At 35.5% G+C, this 16,653-nt stretch overlaps 3 protein-coding genes and 6 non-coding genes across 9 annotated transcripts; 7 read left to right on the top strand and 2 right to left on the bottom strand.

Annotated features, from left to right (window-relative positions):
- The first annotated feature begins 1,535 nt into the window (after positions 1–1,535).
- LOC130976511 (B3 domain-containing protein Os06g0112300-like) lies at positions 1,536–3,504 on the top strand. The gene is made up of 4 exons (XM_057901390.1): positions 1,536–1,580; positions 1,671–1,706; positions 1,899–2,071; positions 2,850–3,504. Exons 2-4 carry the CDS (start codon positions 1,685–1,687, stop codon positions 3,225–3,227), a joined length of 573 nt encoding a protein of 190 aa, XP_057757373.1. The 5' UTR covers positions 1,536–1,580; positions 1,671–1,684; the 3' UTR covers positions 3,228–3,504.
- Positions 3,505–3,740: 236 nt separating this feature from the next.
- Positions 3,741–6,519, bottom strand: LOC130976510 (DNA-damage-repair/toleration protein DRT111, chloroplastic). The gene is made up of 2 exons (XM_057901388.1): positions 5,494–6,519; positions 3,741–4,314 (listed from the first exon to the last, which is right to left on the bottom strand). The coding sequence occupies exons 1-2, from the start codon at positions 6,391–6,393 to the stop codon at positions 4,018–4,020; spliced, it is 1,197 nt and encodes a 398-aa protein (XP_057757371.1). The 5' UTR covers positions 6,394–6,519; the 3' UTR covers positions 3,741–4,017.
- Positions 6,520–9,537: 3,018 nt separating this feature from the next.
- On the bottom strand, positions 9,538–16,475 carry LOC130976320 (uncharacterized). Its single transcript, XM_057901157.1, has 7 exons — positions 16,099–16,475; positions 15,905–15,981; positions 15,663–15,797; positions 14,465–14,519; positions 14,212–14,299; positions 10,055–10,153; positions 9,538–9,950 (listed from the first exon to the last, which is right to left on the bottom strand). Exons 1-7 carry the CDS (start codon positions 16,401–16,403, stop codon positions 9,834–9,836), a joined length of 876 nt encoding a protein of 291 aa, XP_057757140.1. The 5' UTR covers positions 16,404–16,475; the 3' UTR covers positions 9,538–9,833.
- Positions 10,374–10,445, top strand: TRNAP-UGG (transfer RNA proline (anticodon UGG)). Its single transcript has one exon. It is a non-coding gene; the product is annotated as a tRNA-Pro (tRNA).
- Positions 10,894–10,965, top strand: TRNAP-UGG (transfer RNA proline (anticodon UGG)). The gene has a single exon. It is a non-coding gene; the product is annotated as a tRNA-Pro (tRNA).
- On the top strand, positions 11,918–11,989 carry TRNAP-UGG (transfer RNA proline (anticodon UGG)). Its single transcript has one exon. It is a non-coding gene; the product is annotated as a tRNA-Pro (tRNA).
- On the top strand, positions 12,403–12,474 carry TRNAP-UGG (transfer RNA proline (anticodon UGG)). The gene has a single exon. It is a non-coding gene; the product is annotated as a tRNA-Pro (tRNA).
- On the top strand, positions 12,893–12,964 carry TRNAP-UGG (transfer RNA proline (anticodon UGG)). Its single transcript has one exon. It is a non-coding gene; the product is annotated as a tRNA-Pro (tRNA).
- Positions 13,388–13,459, top strand: TRNAP-UGG (transfer RNA proline (anticodon UGG)). Its single transcript has one exon. It is a non-coding gene; the product is annotated as a tRNA-Pro (tRNA).
- Positions 16,476–16,653: the final 178 nt, after the last annotated feature.

The following is a 16,653-nucleotide window of genomic DNA, read 5'->3' as shown; positions in this document are numbered from 1 at the left end:
GTTCAGTTTTGAACAAGTAGTAAAAAAAGACTCAATCATCAACAAAAACACGTCTAATTCATTTCTGGATCCAAATGAATCTCAATTAATCTAAGAAATAAAGCTAAATTATTTATTAGAACCAATAAATTAACAACACAGTTTCATTAGATGCCCTAGTTACAGAAAAACAAGAAAATTTGAATTAGAGAAACTCGATCTACTAAATGAACGAACTCGATCCACTAAACCCTAAATCGAACTAATAGAAATGTGAGAAATGCAAGAAATGTAAAGGAAAAAACTGAACATAATGAACACATAGTTTTATAAGTACCTTGAGGAATCTTTATTGTTCTTTTTATGTATTTTTGTTGTTGATCTCAAATGCACCACCGGATTTTGTAGTAGTTTCCTCAAAGAATTCGAAAAAATTTTTGAAAGATTTTGAGAGAGATTTTAAATTCTTTTGTTGCAGTTTTGAGTAGGAGATATGAACGGTTTTTCATATTAGAGCGCGAAGAGATAAGTAATGTTTTCTAGGGTTTCAGGTGCGTGTACACTCTCTTTTAATGAGGGTAATTTTTGTTGGTGTTGGACCTATTTGGTTGGAGTTTGATGGCAATAAGACTTGGATATGTAGTAGATCTGTTTAATTATAACATCAATTTTATAGAATTTTTCTAGTCAATTAGTCTTGTCCATAGTTGTAAGAACTGAACCGTTGATTGAACCAGTCAAGTTATTAGTTCACTAGTTTATTAATTCAACCGATAAGTTGCTGGTTGAACCAATAGAACTGGTCTTACGTAAATAAAAAATATAAAATAGTCGAAAGTGTAAAATTAAAATTTAAAAGAATCTTTACTAATATTTTAAAAACAATCAAATTTCAAATTATAATCAACAAATTATAATCCAGTTATCATTAAATGAATATATAAAATTCTAGTATCTTTTTATGATAAATTTTTTTATTTTGTTTTGATACTAAAATAATTATTTTTTATTTCAATAACTAATTAATTAATTTATATTTGTTATATTATTTTTATTAAAAAATAATATTTAATAAATATCATAAAATCATAAAAAGAATAATGATACTGTAGTTAATAAAAATGATATTTTTATTTATATGTTTAATAAAATTTATATTAATAATTATGAATAATAAAAATATAATTAATTTAAATATAAGTAAATATAAAATTAAAATAATATTAATAAAATTTTAATATATTTTTATTATATAATTAATAATTAGCATATAAAATAATAAAAAATATAGTTCAGTAGCAAAAAAAATGATAACTTTACTCTATAATTAATAATTAACATATAAAGTAACAAAGAATAATATCTTTATTATTATTATTGTATTTTCTTACAACACTAGTCTTGTCCCATGAGAAAAAGTGAGAACTATAGCTTTACTTTCAAGTCTTATTCTTTTTTTTTTTTTTTAATTTTTTTCCTCAATCAAACAATAAAAAATAATTATTTTTATTCTCATTTTCTTTCTTTCTTTTTCTTTTCTTCTATTTTCTCTTCAAACAAATATAGGCTCAGTATCTCTTATTTTACACCATCTCCTCCAGGTGCGCGATACTTAACCTTGAATCTCTTTTGGCATGTAGATCCTTCTCCTGCACCTGTTATTTTTAATTTTCACTTTGTTTCTTGTCTAGACTTGCAGCACAAAATGAGTACGTCAAACTCAAAAGGTAAAACTTTTAGGGTTAGTTACTTAGGTTGACATAAAAACAAGATCCTTTTTTTTTACAAATTTTACCTTTAACTATAAATATTCTTAAGTTTAACTCCTAATAATATATGAGAATGGGGATGTCCTGGTGGCCCAGTAGAATTAATTTTCTTTTTTCCAAAACTAACTTCATCTAATTCAAATTTTGCAGTGAACTTCATTGCAAGTAGTTCTGGAGTTGTAATAGAAAACATAGCTCCATTGAAAACCGTGTCCGGTCCTACAACAAATTTTCCGGGGGATGAAGACATTCAACCACTTTCAGGATGCCCATTCTATCATGTGATTATTTCAAAATCACATATTTATCCTGCTTTTAGCATGGTAATCCCATATTTTTTGTTACACACAAATATGTTATTATTGCATTTGCCTCTCTAATATAAAGACATCTTATTAAGATGTCAAATGGCCATAATTAGGTATAGTAATATAAATGTACGTCTTAGACAAACTCAACTCACATTCTCACCATGATTGTGAGTTCAATGATGGTGAGGATGTGAGTCATGTTGGCGTTATGCAACGCGAAAACCTAAAAACTATTTGTCTGGATTTGGAGTGGATAAATATGACAAAGGTTTTGTGTATTTATTTTGTTTCGTATAGCAAGTCGACATACACTTCTGTGGCATGTCATTAGATAGAGTGTGAGATTCACATAAAAGGAATCACACACCCCAATCAGCAACGGAGAGATGTATGTTGGCTTAATGTACAAACAAGGCCAAAATAAGTGCAAATATTCAAATAAAAAGATGCACAACTTTACACATAGAAAGGCATAAGGTAACAAAATTCAACACTAGACCAAATTTCACACATGTATTTTGGTGAAACATAGATGAACAGTGTTTTAAAAGTTACTTCCTTGTTTCAAAGTTACATTTCTTTGTGTACTATACTGGAAATTTGCTTCTTTACTCACTGGAAATTTGCTTCTTTACTCTGCCTTAAGAAGCGTTGAGCTCAGACAAGACAACGTAATGTTTATGTTGGAGACCAATATTGATAATATTATTTCACACTGTTAGAAACAAAACTATGTTTTTTCTGAAATGCTGGGGTAGAATTATTTACATCTTGTATTGTTGGTATGTAGCCGGTTTCAAAAGAATTAGCACTTCCTTCAGCTGTAGTCCCAGCTATTCTCAAGTATGGAAGCAAGAGCTGGGACATACAGTATTGCGGACTAGGCAAAAGTTACAACAAGTTCTTTAACCACAGAGGCTGGAAAAAATTTGCTGTTGATAATCATTTGGAGGTTGGGGACGCTTGCGTCTTTGAACTCAAGGAGTCGAGTGAAGAGAAACTTGTCTTCCAAGTTCAAATTCTTAGAGGTGACCTCCCTGAAACTTTTCTTAAAAGGAAAGAAAAAGAGAAGGAAAAGAAAAAGGCCAGGGCCAAGATTGCAGAAAAGCCAGGAGGTAAAAGTGCAGAAAACCGCAACAGTGCAGAAATGCCAATTCTCATTGACTAGTGTAGCATTACAATGCATTTCATTTACTTTTCAATGTTATTAGCTTTCAGTTTGGTGTATGAAGTAGAATGAGTACAAGACACCACTAACTGTAACTACTAGAAGTTAGCCTTCTAGGCGTGGAAACCTCATTTCTGAGATGGTTCAGAGGTGGAATCGGGTCATAGATTTCTGCGACTTGTTCGGAGTTTATGTGTGCTATGATTCTCCATATCAACTCTCTAGCTAAATGAATGCAGGAGATTTGGAATTTGTATACAGTTTTTCTTGATTTACTCTCTGGGTTGGATAATCTTTTGGAGTGTGATCGTTCTTATATTTTATTGAAAATGACCAAATACAAAATATTCAACCATGCGGATTGCAAGAATCGTGCAATGCAGACAATGAATACAAAGTTGAATCTCAAAAGGGAAATGAAACAATCCTAGTTTTTTTTCGAATAGTGATTAATGTATCATGGTATCAGAGTATAGCATCTGACACCGTAATAACTAATCATTAGGATCTCAATTTCAAAATTCGATCATCACATCAAGGAACTAACAATGTACAATGAAAATCGTTAGAACTAGCTAGCTAATAGTGAAGTTTGTTCTTTTTTCATCACAATAATTCTTTGAGCAGCAACCCTTTGTCATCCTTACAACACACTTCGACCATGATTGAATCCGAAGTACAACACAATGCTTAATTATCTTATAATGTAATGAAACACTGAACCTTCAATTTCAAGATTTCAGAGCAATCACCAGGGTCAACTGTATGGAAATCAACGAGTCTTTTCCTGTCAGGAAAAACCAGGAATTTCTCCTGGCATTGGAGCTAACTCATTCTTGCCGAACTTCTCCTCGTCATAAAATGAGGCCTGCACCACTCTACCTCCAAAGTACCGACCATTAAGGTCAATTAAAGCTTTGGTTGTTTCCTCTGATCTCTCAAATTGCACGAAAATTCTTACTGCTTCATCAGTAGGGAAATTTGGCTCTGTTATCTCGAATATCAAAACCCGAGTTACAGTTCCATACTTGGCACATTCTGATCCTACCTCCTCTTCTAGTTCATCATCTACCTCACCAGGACCCACCTTCAACAAGAAAGCATAAACATGACACAGTACTTAGAAAGAATGCTTCATAAACAAGATATTCAACTTTAGCGGGAGAAAATGGAAAGAGCTTAATCTGGGCACATCAAACTAATTAATCAGAAAATTATGCATGCTAGATATACAATAATCACTTAATCAGTGGCTTCCCTAATGATACAACACTCAAAAGTATGCTTTGTTTGTTATGATGCCAACACACACCTTTCCTTCTTAACTCGGCCATAATTGTGATGGAATTGTGTATGTAATGCAGATAGTTTCATAATTTGCAAATTACAATTATTTTAATTTTTTGGGAAGAGAGAGAGAGAGAGAGAGAGAGAGAGAGAGAGAGAGAGAGAGAGAGAGAGAGAGAGGGGGGGGGGGGGGGGAGGGGGGAGCAAAATGCATTTTGGCTTCAAATTGCAATATTGACATTGTCCACACTTACTCGAATCAGTTCCCAAGGTTTTTAAATTATAGATACGACATCCTCAATCACATAGTGAAAGCTTATATGGAAAAAACTGCCAAAAAGAATATGCACCTTCAAAAACTCCTTCAAACAAGACAACCAAGAAAAATGGCCAGCAGCAGAGAGCAACTTAGTAATTAAATTGGAATGGCTAAATGAATCCCTTGAGATCATCTCAGCTATACTTCTATGTCTATACGGCCATCATAACAAAACTAACAACTATGACAATTGAGTGAATTGACTACTCCTATTAAATGATCAACAATAACAAACGATGATAATTACAACAATAACAAGATACTTAGGCCTAGACAGCTAGAAATACAAGATGCAGGTAATGAGAACAGCAAGGCAACACAGCATAGCCAAACAATTCTAATAGAATAGGCTCCCTAGCTCTCAAACTAGTTGCCCATAATATAGCAACAATAACTAAGCTCTCCCTGGCCTTGATTCCATGGATAGCGGCATAAATCATACTTAAATCTAAACTACTCTCTCTGTCACTTAAACTTATCAAACGGGTATATATAAATCTCCATAACAATTTCAACTATGGTCTTTTGAGCCCTCTGCCTCTAGCACAAAAACATGACACTGGCATTTATCTCAAAGACTAATAAGAAGGAAATAATAGCCAAATCATATTAAATGAATCACAATAAAAAAATGCAGCATGAACTATTGAATATACATACCATGTTCCTAAGTAGGAGCACCCTAGTAGGAACCCCATGGAAGTTAACACTCTTCACCTTCTTCTCAGGCTTATTACTACTGTTCTCACTGGCATTCACAATAACACCAGCTCTTCTATCAGTTTTCCTTGCCATCAATGGAGTAGTGATTCCTTGTTCTTGCTTCCCAAGTCCCTGTCCTTCCTTCCACCCCATTTTCGCCATCATCCTCTGCGCCGCCGTCATCTGCCCGCCTGCCCCCAGCCCCAACCCGCCAGTCTCCGACTTCCCAATGGTAAAACCATCCGAATTCCCTGGTGGCGACGGCGATCGCGGAACAGCGCCGCCACCACCACCGCTGCCACCTCCACTACTCATGGCAGCACGCCTCCTCCATGCTTCCTCGCCGGAAATATTCAACCTGGAATCGCCGTAATCCCGCTCCCGCTCCCTCTCTCTTTCTCTCTCCTCCCTCTCTCTCCTCTCTCTCTCCTCCTCCTCCTGGCGCCGCCGCTCCAGCTCACGCATCATCTCCGCCTCCCTCGCCTTTCGCTTCCGCTCGCGGCGATACTCCTCGTAGTCGTTGGGCCTGGCGGGGTCGTACTCCTCTATCACCGTTGACTGGACGCCGACGAGTGCAGGCTGGTGGTGCGCTGGGTCGTCGGGGAGGACCGGCGGCGGTGGAAGTGCCGGAGCGGCAGGGATTGAGGGGATTTTGGAGGAGGAGGAGGGAGTGGGGAGGGGTTTCGGTTTGGATTGAGATCGGAGGAGGGTGACGGGAGGGGCGGAGACAGTGGCGGGTTTGCGGAGGGTGGCGGGGGCCATCTTGGTGCTGGTGGACCAGACGGTGGAGTTGGTGGTGGGTTTTTCTTCCTCCGCCGAGGATGGTGGAGGAAGGTCGCCGTAGAGGCCACCCAGCATTTTAAGAACTAAAAACCCTTTATGACTTCCGAATACTGATTTCGATCGGAAGAGGGTTGTGGAAGCTTGAATTCAGAGTCCTCGTTTCGAGCCGAAGATGCAGATACAGTGTTTCGATGACCTTTGATTAGGGCATACATAGATAGCAAGAAGATGAACCGGTTTGGTTTTATTTTGGTAACAGAGCCGGTTTGGTGTGACTTGTGAGTTGTGATTTGTGAATAATCAGTTCATTTTATATTTTTTAAAGAATTTAATTTTAATAAATTTTATACATATATTAAATTATGTAATTTTATGTCAATAAAAAATATAAAATAAAACTGGTGTAATTCGAAGATTCTGAAATTTTTTATTTAAATAAATTAAAAAATATTTTATTTACTGAAATGAATAATTTTAAAAATTATTGTGAAAATACGTAGAATTATTTATTTCGTTTACACTACAGTGTAAACGAGATACGTATAAGCTAAATGAGATACGTGTCAAATTATAACGTTTACAGTATAAACGAGATACATTAAGATAAATTTCGAATAGATATAAAAGGATGTGTCTTTGGCATTCTCCACATACATTTCATATCTTTTTCTCCTGTGTTTTTCTTCCAAAAAATAGGCCAATATGTCCACTAATAACGGATATGTGGTTGTGTGTATATCTTAATTGTCAGTATGAGGAACAGTGACAATGGGGTGATATTTAAGTGTAATAATCCATTATTGTTGCGCACCCAGCGCGTAAGTTTGCTGTCCAAGTTGAAGAGTCTGATATTGAGCAACCTTGGTGGTTTAGGGAGAAAAGAGCTAGCATCGTTGGGTAATGGAGTTTTTCGATTTCATCTGTTTTGAATACAGTGTGAAGAGTATGTGCGACTCATATTTGACATCTATGAAAGAATCATAGCGGAACAAGTGATGGAGTTTTCTGTCGAGTTAGGTGATGTTGGTGGCAGTGGATCCATCCTCTCAACCTTTGTGCAGGATTACCCACCTCTCGCACCACCATCAATTCATGTTGCTAGTCCAGTGGAAGACTTGAACGTGAGTGATGAAGACTCCAACAAAGAATACGTTGCAGATAGTAACGATAGTGATTCCTTTATGAGGAAGAGGAGTTTGTACTAGAAACGCCAGCCGAGGCAGCGGTATGCTATGTTTTGCCTCCCCCCTCCCCCACCAGATTTCAGCGCTATCCGATGTACCAAGTCACTATCATGCATTGGATCTGGACGCGATGCATGAGAAATCTATGTTTTCCAACACCAGAAAAGACTATTACAACCTAGACGATGGGGTGGAGTTCCAGGTCGGTCACAGATTTAGAAGCAGAGCTGCAGTAATACAGGGTGTGGAGAACTACAGCATTCGCGGAAGTACTAAGTATCGGGTGGTCGAATCGGACCAATTAAATTACCATGTGCATTGCCGCCAAGCTGCAACTGGATGTAATTGGAGTCTCCGTGTAGCCCTTCGACAGAACCTCGGATAGTGGTGACGTCAAGTTTAATTGTGGCGTATTTACTCACTTATGATTATTATATTTGGTGTAGTTTCCAACCATGAATGGTTTATTTCGTCAGGGAGGTTCGGAGGATTGGTGAAGCGCATATGTGTTTAGCACCAGTCATGTCCCAAGACCATCGACAGTTGGACAACAGCCTCATCTGCAAGGTCATCATGCCGTTGATACAGTCTAACCCATCATGCCATGACAGGTGGAACGTGTGGGTCTCCGGACGCCAGCGCTCCACGAATGCCGTGATCAGGGAATTGTCAAAGACGAAGTCCCTGAGAGGCACCATGTCGCGGAAGCCAACTTCCCTCAAATACGGGACGATGGCATTCGGTAATGGAAGCGTGTGACTCATTCGCCGAGGCAGAAGTAAGTAAGGCCTCTGATAAAAAATAACTGATCACAATTAGAAAAAAATTGTACACGTGCATCGACATAACAAACTGAGTTAATTATTATATACATTTATTTAATAGAAATTTACACATATGTACTAATTGAATTTATGTCAATAAAACTTTTTACATTAATATTTACTTAGTTAATTAATAAATATTTCTTCAATACGTTACTTAAAATAAAAACATTGACTAAACTAACTAATAATCTAATCCACAAACTTTTACTTAATAATTTAATTTAGATAACTACAAAATTACATAATTGTTCACTTAATTTAAAAAATAACTTTTACTTAAATAGTTAATAACTAAATTAATAAATTAATAAGCATGTAACCAATAAATTAACTTCAACGGTTTAAAAATATCTATCCTAATATTTAATATCTACATTAATAATTATGTAGTTAAAAACTTAATTACAAAAAAATAAGAACCACATTTCTAGAATTATACTCTATCAATGATCTGTTGCTAGCGATACATTTGGCCACCTAAATCATGAATTGTATTTTAGTTATCGTCAAGTATCATAACCATGGCTATACATATATGAAATAACCTAAACGTCAAGATAACAAAACTAACTGCGAAGTCGGCTGTCCCAGCCGTGCATCTACGTGCACCATCTTCGTCTTACTAAAAAATATGGTTAGAAAATGATAGAAGATAGGAGAAAATGGTAGAATGGTTGGAAATGGAGCCCAAAACCTCGCTGTAAACAAGATACACACATATTACGTGCACTGTTAAACGAGCTACGTACAAATTCCTACAAATTTTCGTAATAATTTTTAAAATTATTTATTACAATAAATAAAATATTTTTTAATTCATTTAAATAAAAATTTCTAAGATTTTGTAGGAAAAAAAATACTTAAGTTTGAAATTTATTACTTAGTTTGGATGATTGGTTTAGTGTTTTTTCCCCCTCAAAATTTTCCCCCCTCAAAATAAGTTGAAGTTTAAGGAATATTTTAAGGTTCCGACAATAAAAACAAAAAAGAGAATATTTAAGGATTTAAATTCTAGCAAGTGATTAAAAAAATTGAAGAGTTGAATCACCAGATTATAGTTTCATGATTATCTAATTATGTATTTTAATTAAATGGACAGCAGTTAGTAGGCAATAGAAGAACCTACTTTTTTGTATTTGTTGTTTGGGAAGATAAATCATTTTATTAATTAACAAAAAATTTTATACATCTGTTGAAATCCCATGAGATAATCAATTCATCTAACTTAAACAAATTATGAAATTATTATTACAATTGGACAACAAAAATATTAAAATAACATACACTACACATGATGCAACATTTCAAAGTCATGTGACCTGTATCAAATATAACACCTAGTCACCTGCGTCAAACATTGCCTTCCGTAACCGATACCAACCCATACATAATGCTTCAACATAACTGTATCCAATCATGGGTGATCAATTTTCCCTTGAATCTATACTGGGAGTTTCAAGAAACAGAAGGCAATGAACACATAAATATGAAATATCCATAGAAATCAACTAAACTCAGTTTCTGATGCCCCGAGCTCCAGGCCTTGGACAAATGTACGGAGGCAACCGTTTATGATACGAGGGGCTGCTCCATCACAAAACCGTTTAGCAAGATCCACAGCCTTCAAAACAAACATACACACATTGGTAAGATATAATGTGTGAAGAAATAAAGAAGGCTAATGCTGGAGAGTGGAGAGAAGAAGGGAAAAAGAAAAGGATGAACCTCATTGATGACAATTTGGTGTCTTGTATCGAGCACCGTCATTTCAGACATTGCCAAATGAAGAATAGAAAGCTCTAAAATCCTGCCTGCTGGCTCGTTCTGACATGTATCAATAGACAAGATAAATTACTATAAGCATATTATTATATAAGGGATACAATAGAGATAAGATACAAAATTATAGTAAGATTATTAACAACTTGATTACAAACGCAGAACTCCCCAAAAAAAGAGTTATTTATATATTACATGAATATCCGCTGAAAATAAGGTGATAAACATGGATTACTTAGTGGTAATGGTGATATCACTATCAATAGGGCATTTGGTCTAGTGGTATGATTCTCGCTTTGGGTGCGAGAGGTCCCGAGTTCGATTCTCGGAATGCCCCAAATTTTTAGATTGTATAAGCCAAGGTTTTTAAAATAGGCTAAGAGGTGAAATCAATACGATTAAAATATAAGGTCGCGGGTTCGAGTTTCCTATCTTTGGTAAAAAAAAAAAAAAAAAATCTGCCTAGGGTGACAGCTTGCTTGAGCCTTGACTTTCACAATAGGAGTTTCATGTTCCAGATCTAAAATGAGCACCAACTAAACAAAAAGGAATTCAAAGATTATTTAATAGATAAAGCAAAAACAGCATACAATAATATCTTTAGATTACTAAATCATTAAAATTACAGATCTCAAAGAAGAAAAATCAATAAAAAAATGCAAAAGCTATATATAATATACATACTAATATGAAATACATGCTTGCAATAAACATGAACAGATAAGTTAACCTCAATTTGAAAACCTACTCACTAAATTAAAAATGAAGTGATGTCATTGACAACAGGGCATTTGGTCTAGTGGTATGATTCTCGCTTTGGGTGCGAGAGGTCCCGAGTTCGATTCTCGGAATGCCCCATTTTTAATTTTTCCACTTCATATAAGAGATCATTTTCTTCTTTCTTTTTGAAACTTAAAGAGATTTATTTTCTATCATCATCAATGCAGCATATAAAAACATAATAGTTTTGTGACTAGCAATCTGCAGGGGACTCAGTAAAGTGTAAATGTGCAAGGCACAAACAATAGAGCAATCAATTTTTTGTTTTACATTACACACGTCCTTTCTTAGGGGACCTACATCCTCTTTTGCAATCGGTTTCGCTACAAAAAGAATTTGGATAGTGTGAACCGCACAGGGGTAACTGGATCGTAATCTGTCTAGCTTAACAAGCTTGCTTAAGCGTTGATTTTCAATAGGGAGAGCTTCATTTTCATATTCTGGATCTAAAGTAAAGCAGGAGTTTAATTGTATATATTGTATGAAACACAGCTAAATAAACATGAATAAAGAACTTAAAGTCAATTTGAAAAACTACACACTAAAATAGTGATGTTTTGTCATTGGCCGCTGGCCATTTGGTCTAGTGGTATGATTCTCGCTTTGGGTGCGAGAGGTCCCGAGTTTGATTCTCGAAATGCCCCATTTTTAATATTTTGTTCCCTTCATATAAGAGATCTATTTCCTCATTTTCTTTTTCCTTCTTTTGGAACATCAAAGATATCTATGTTCTATCATCATATCAATTCATCATACAAACTATAATGGTTATGTGACTGAAAATCTGTAGGGGACTCCGTTGTGTGTAAATGTGCAGGCCAAGATTTTGTATAGTGTGAAGTGTTCAGGGGTAACTGGATCATAATCTCCCTAGGATGACAGCTTACTTAAGCCTTGGTTTCCAATAGGGAGAGTTTCATTGCATATAGTATGTGAAATACAGCTAACAAATAAACATGAATAAAGAAGTCAAAGTGAATTTGAAAAACTGCACACTAAAATAATAGTGATGTGTTACCACTGACAACTGGGCATTTGGTCTAGTGGTATGATTCTCGCTTTGGGTGCGAGAGGTCCCGAGTTCGATTCTCGGAATGCCCCATTTTTAATATTTTGTTCCCTTCATATAAGAGATCTATTTCTTCATTTTCTTTTTCCATGTTTTGGAACTTCAAAGATATCTATATTCTCTAATCATATAAATTCATCATACAAACTATAATTGTTTTGTGACTTGCAATCTGTAGGGGACTCTCTTCTGTGTAAATGTGCAGACCAAGATTTTGTGTAGTGTGAATTGTTCAGGGATAACTGGATCATAATCTGCCTAGGTTGACAAGCTTGCTTAAGCCTTGGTTTCCAATAGGAAGAGTTTCAGCTTCTGGATCTAAACGCAGGAGTTTATTGTATATACTATATAAGATACAGCTAACAAATAAACATAAATAAAGAATTCAAACTCAATTTGTAAAACTACACACCAAAATAATAGCGATGTGATGTCCTTGGCAACTGGGCATTTGGTCTAGTGGTATGATTCTCGCTTTGGGTGCGAGAGGTCCCGAGTTCGATTCTCGGAATGCCCCATTTTTAATATTTTGTTCCCTTCATATAAGAGATCTATTTCTTCATTTTCTTTTTCCTTGTTTTGGAACTTCAAAGATATCTATATTCTATCATCATATAAATTCATCATACAAACTATAATTGTTTTGTGACGGGCAATCTGTAGGGGACTCTCTTCTGTGTAAATGTGCAGGCCAAGATTTTGTGTAGTGTGAACTGTTCAGGGATAACTGGATCATAACCTGCCTAGGTTGACAAGCTTGCTTAAGCCTTGGTTTCCAATAGGAAGAGTTTCAGCTTCTGGATCTAAACTGAAGCAGGAGTTTCATTGTATATACTATATGAGATACAGCTAAGAAATAAACATGAATAAAGAATTCAAAGTCAATATGAAAAACTACACACTAAAATAATAGTGGTGTGATGCCATTGGCAACTGGGCATTTGGTCTAGTGGTATGATTCTCGCTTTGGGTGCGAGAGGTCCCGAGTTCGATTCTCGGAATGCCCCATTTTTAATATTTTCCTCCCTTGATATTAGAGATCTATTTCTTCTCTTTTCCTTTTTCTTCTCTTTGAAACTTAAAAGAGATCTTTGTTCTATCATCGTATCAATTCATCATACAAAAACATAATGGTTTTATGACTGGAATTGTGCAGGGGACTCTGTCCAGTGTAAATGTGCAAGCCAAGATTTTGTATAGTGTGAAAGCATTCAGGGGTAACTGGATTATAATCGACCTAGGTTGACAAGCTTACTTAAGCCTTGGCTTTAAATAGGGAGAGTTTCATGTTCTGGATCTAAAGTGAAGCAGGAGTTTCATTGCATATAGTATGTGAAATGCAGCTAACAAATAAACATGAATAAAGAAGTCAAAGTCAATTTTTAAAAACTGCACACTAAAATAATAGTGATGTGATACCACTGACAACTGGGCATTTGGTCTAGTGGTATGATTCTCGCTTTGGGTGCGAGAGGTCCCGAGTTCGATTCTCGGAATGCCCCATTTTTCAAAATTTTCTTCCCTTTGTAAAAAAAATAATTTTTTTTTCAAGACTAATAATATTAAGTGTTAACTTCTACTAGGAGTTGTTTCATGTTCAGATCTAAAAATGAAGAAGGGAAAGGATGGCCTGTAAAAGGGGAAAGATGGCATCTCTCAAAAATCGGAATCATTGACACAATCCTTCTCTCCATATAGGTCGTGAACCAAAGAATATAAGTAATTTGCAGAAAAACAGACTATTTAATCTCACAGATAAGAAGAAAAGCATCTCGTATTTTATATTAGAAACCATCCAAATTTTTACGGGCTTATAGTTTATAGGTTTTATGTTCAGATACAAAAAGTAATCTCTTGTATCGACTGCAATAGATAGAAGATTTAACCAGAGAATGGAGGAAGCAAAACAAACAGCACTGTATAATGTATTATAAAACTTTGTGGTACTTTTGCATGAGATATTCTTTTTCTCATTCCCTCAAATAGAAATCCTTAAAACTATTACTTGTTCCCAAGGATGATCAAATGTAGGAAGGAATAAATAAAGTTAATCATCTACCCTTTTCTTAATATATTGTCCCTTCTTCCTAAAGATGTTCAATGTGGCACATGGATGAATAAGTAGATCATGATTAATAAGATATAAGTTTTCCAACTGCCAGAAGAAACTATGAATAGTACTTGCATGAATTTTGAAAGGGAGGGGGGGGGGGGGGGGGATAATAAATTGAACAGAAGAGATATTACTCCATACCTTCCAATTTTGTGGGACAATTTCGTTAATGACATCAACATTAGCATCCCATCTATCCCTCGCTGCAACTAATAATTTCCTAGTGAACCTGCAAATAAAGCATGGTCTTACATTATTATCCTCCCTCATGGCATTCACACACTTAGGAGCAATCAATCTTGCAATGTTAGGAAGGAGGGGAGAAAGGGATACAAACTAGAAGCTTTATCTAACATTTCAAGTTTGATATAGCACTATTATGAAAATGTTTTACCTCAATATCAGTTTGTTGTATACTAGCTTTGGAGGAGCTGCAAGGACTTCAGCTTCTGGCATGCGGAAAACATGTTTTAAACAGTTTGGAGATGGCAGCAACAAGACAAAATATAGAAACTGAACAGGAAATAAATGCAACACAGCCAGGTGAAAAGTTCCCTGGGCAAAATGCGAGAGAAATAATGAAGGCCCTGCTGAATTTATGAAAACTCTTACTTTATACCATAATTGTAAAACTTTCACCAGTACTTGGTGCCTGAACAAAAAGCTGTTAAATAAAAAGTTGTCGTGCTTGAGTGCCAAAGTTCTAATTCACAGAGGGTTTAATGACCACATAAACCCTCATACAAACATACTGTCAACAACTCAAAATAAGGGTGTGGGTGCGTTTGGTTTGCATTTTCATTTTCAGTGATTTCTATTTTCAAAATTTTGTGAAGAAAAAAGAAAAAACAGGAAGTGAAAACAAAACAAAAAAATAGGATTTTACTGTTTTCGGTGTTTTCTCTTTTTTCTTCACAAAATTCAGAAAATAAAAAATACTGAAAATAAAAACAGAAAATGAAAACGCAAACCAAACGCATCCTAACATTTTGAGAATAGCTTAAGACATGCATCGGATACTTGGATTGCTAAACATCCAAACTACTGCAGCAACAACCAAGTTAAACTGCTATTTACATTGAAATAAAAATCCTGTTATTGTATTAATGTATTTTAGTGATGTGAACATGCTAGACTTTCAACATTGAATTATCATAAGAAATATCAAGGAGGTTAGCTACTGATGCCTGGTTTTAAAGCAACATTAAGAACCAGAAAAGAAATATAAACTTTTCACCATGAAAACTGATTAAATTGCACATTCACAGTAAATCAAAATGATTGCCTTCTTTCCCAGAGCCACAAAAAGTGTGAAGATTAGATATCAAATCTACAAATCACGAAAATACTTGATTTTACAATTCTGGCAAACAACTTAGAAGTTATGACAAGCATGTCCAACACAATTCAATTTCAATGCAGCAGCAAGAATTTCACTTCCAATATCTATATTGAGTTATTGACAATAACAAAAACAACTACTGCTAGTTTAATTTTAGGCCACAGGCAAGCTTCAATTATCTTTTATCACTGTTTTTTAATTTTTAAAAAGAAAGGAAAAAAGAGGGAAAATGGCTTTGAACAATTTTTACCAACAGCAGACTCCTTCTCAATGTCACTTAGCAGTTCATTCTCTTCTTCAACAGATTCAACAGTAACAGGTGGCCCTCCAAAACTCATATGATTATACTTCAACAACTTCTCCTTGTCAAAGTCATAACCGGGTTCTGAAACCAACCAAAAGTTAAAAAACAAACACATTCCACTTACAATACTCAACCACATGACATAACCAAGGTCCCAACTTCAAACCAAACAAAACGCCAACCGTTACCTCGCCGCTCATTCATCCGTTTCTCGAACAACCGAACCGGGTCCAAACCTTCCAAGCAAGAAGCATAAATTATAGACCTAAAATCGCAACATTCCAAAACAAAAAAAAAGAACTTTGAGAATCAGAATTTCAGAAGCAACACGAGTAAATAAATAAAATGCAAGGAGAATAAACTTGGAGTAATTTCAGTTTACAGAGCAAGTTCTCTGGCGGCTCTGGGGCTGCAGAACCTGCCGGTCTTGTCGATTTTGGGCAAAGCGGAAGCGGCAAAGGAAGAGGCGTCGGTTTTCTCCGAAACGGATGCGGTTTCGTGGAGAGCGAGTGCAGAGCTACGGTGTGAGTTTCGAGAGGAAGCTGTCAAGACGGTGCGTTTGGGAGTGGAGAGGGTTTTTTGGAAGTGATTAAGTGAAGAAGGGAAAGTGAAGCGTTGGAAGAGAATGAAGTTATTGTTGGGTTTGGTAGGGGTTGGAGAGGATAGGGGTAGCAAGGTTCCCTCCATTGCAGCTAACGCAACTTGCAAGGGGTTTTTCAGGTTCCAAAGTAATTTACTAATTTTAAATATCTCCCGACATTCCTCAAGCTCCTACTTTTTATAGAGTGATAGGCAGGATTTTGGGGGGTAATGCTAATATTGAAAGAGAGTTAGATACTCGAATAATTTTTTAACTAACTCCAATTAAATTGGATTTTTTTTATTTAAATTATTTAAATATATTTTTATGTGTAATTTATAATGTATTTATGTATTT

Source organism: Arachis stenosperma, chromosome 4 (genome assembly GCF_014773155.1).
Source record: "Arachis stenosperma cultivar V10309 chromosome 4, arast.V10309.gnm1.PFL2, whole genome shotgun sequence".
NCBI classification, from domain to species: Eukaryota; Viridiplantae; Streptophyta; class Magnoliopsida; order Fabales; family Fabaceae; genus Arachis; species Arachis stenosperma.
Note: the sequence above shows the minus strand (reverse complement) of the source record. Positions and strands in the feature narration are given on the sequence as shown.

Excerpts from the sequence above, each read along its gene's own strand:
- LOC130976320 (XM_057901157.1), bottom strand. The coding sequence starts at position 16,403 with ATGGAGGGAACCTTGCTACCCCTATCCTCTCCAACCCCTACCAAACCC. Across the intron at positions 14,300-14,464 it reads TACAACAAACTGATATTGAG|GTTCACTAGGAAATTATTAG; the intron begins GTAAAACATTTT and ends CTTTATTTGCAG. Across the intron at positions 9,951-10,054 it reads ACCAAATTGTCATCAATGAG|GCTGTGGATCTTGCTAAACG; the intron begins GTTCATCCTTTT and ends TTTGTTTTGAAG.
- LOC130976510 (XM_057901388.1), bottom strand. The coding sequence starts at position 6,393 with ATGCTGGGTGGCCTCTACGGCGACCTTCCTCCACCATCCTCGGCGGAG. Across the intron at positions 4,315-5,493 it reads TGCTCCTACTTAGGAACATG|GTGGGTCCTGGTGAGGTAGA; the intron begins GTATGTATATTC and ends TTCTTGTTGAAG.
- LOC130976511 (XM_057901390.1), top strand. The coding sequence starts at position 1,685 with ATGAGTACGTCAAACTCAAAAG. Across the intron at positions 1,707-1,898 it reads GAGTACGTCAAACTCAAAAG|TGAACTTCATTGCAAGTAGT; the intron begins GTAAAACTTTTA and ends CAAATTTTGCAG. Across the intron at positions 2,072-2,849 it reads TTTATCCTGCTTTTAGCATG|CCGGTTTCAAAAGAATTAGC; the intron begins GTAATCCCATAT and ends GTTGGTATGTAG.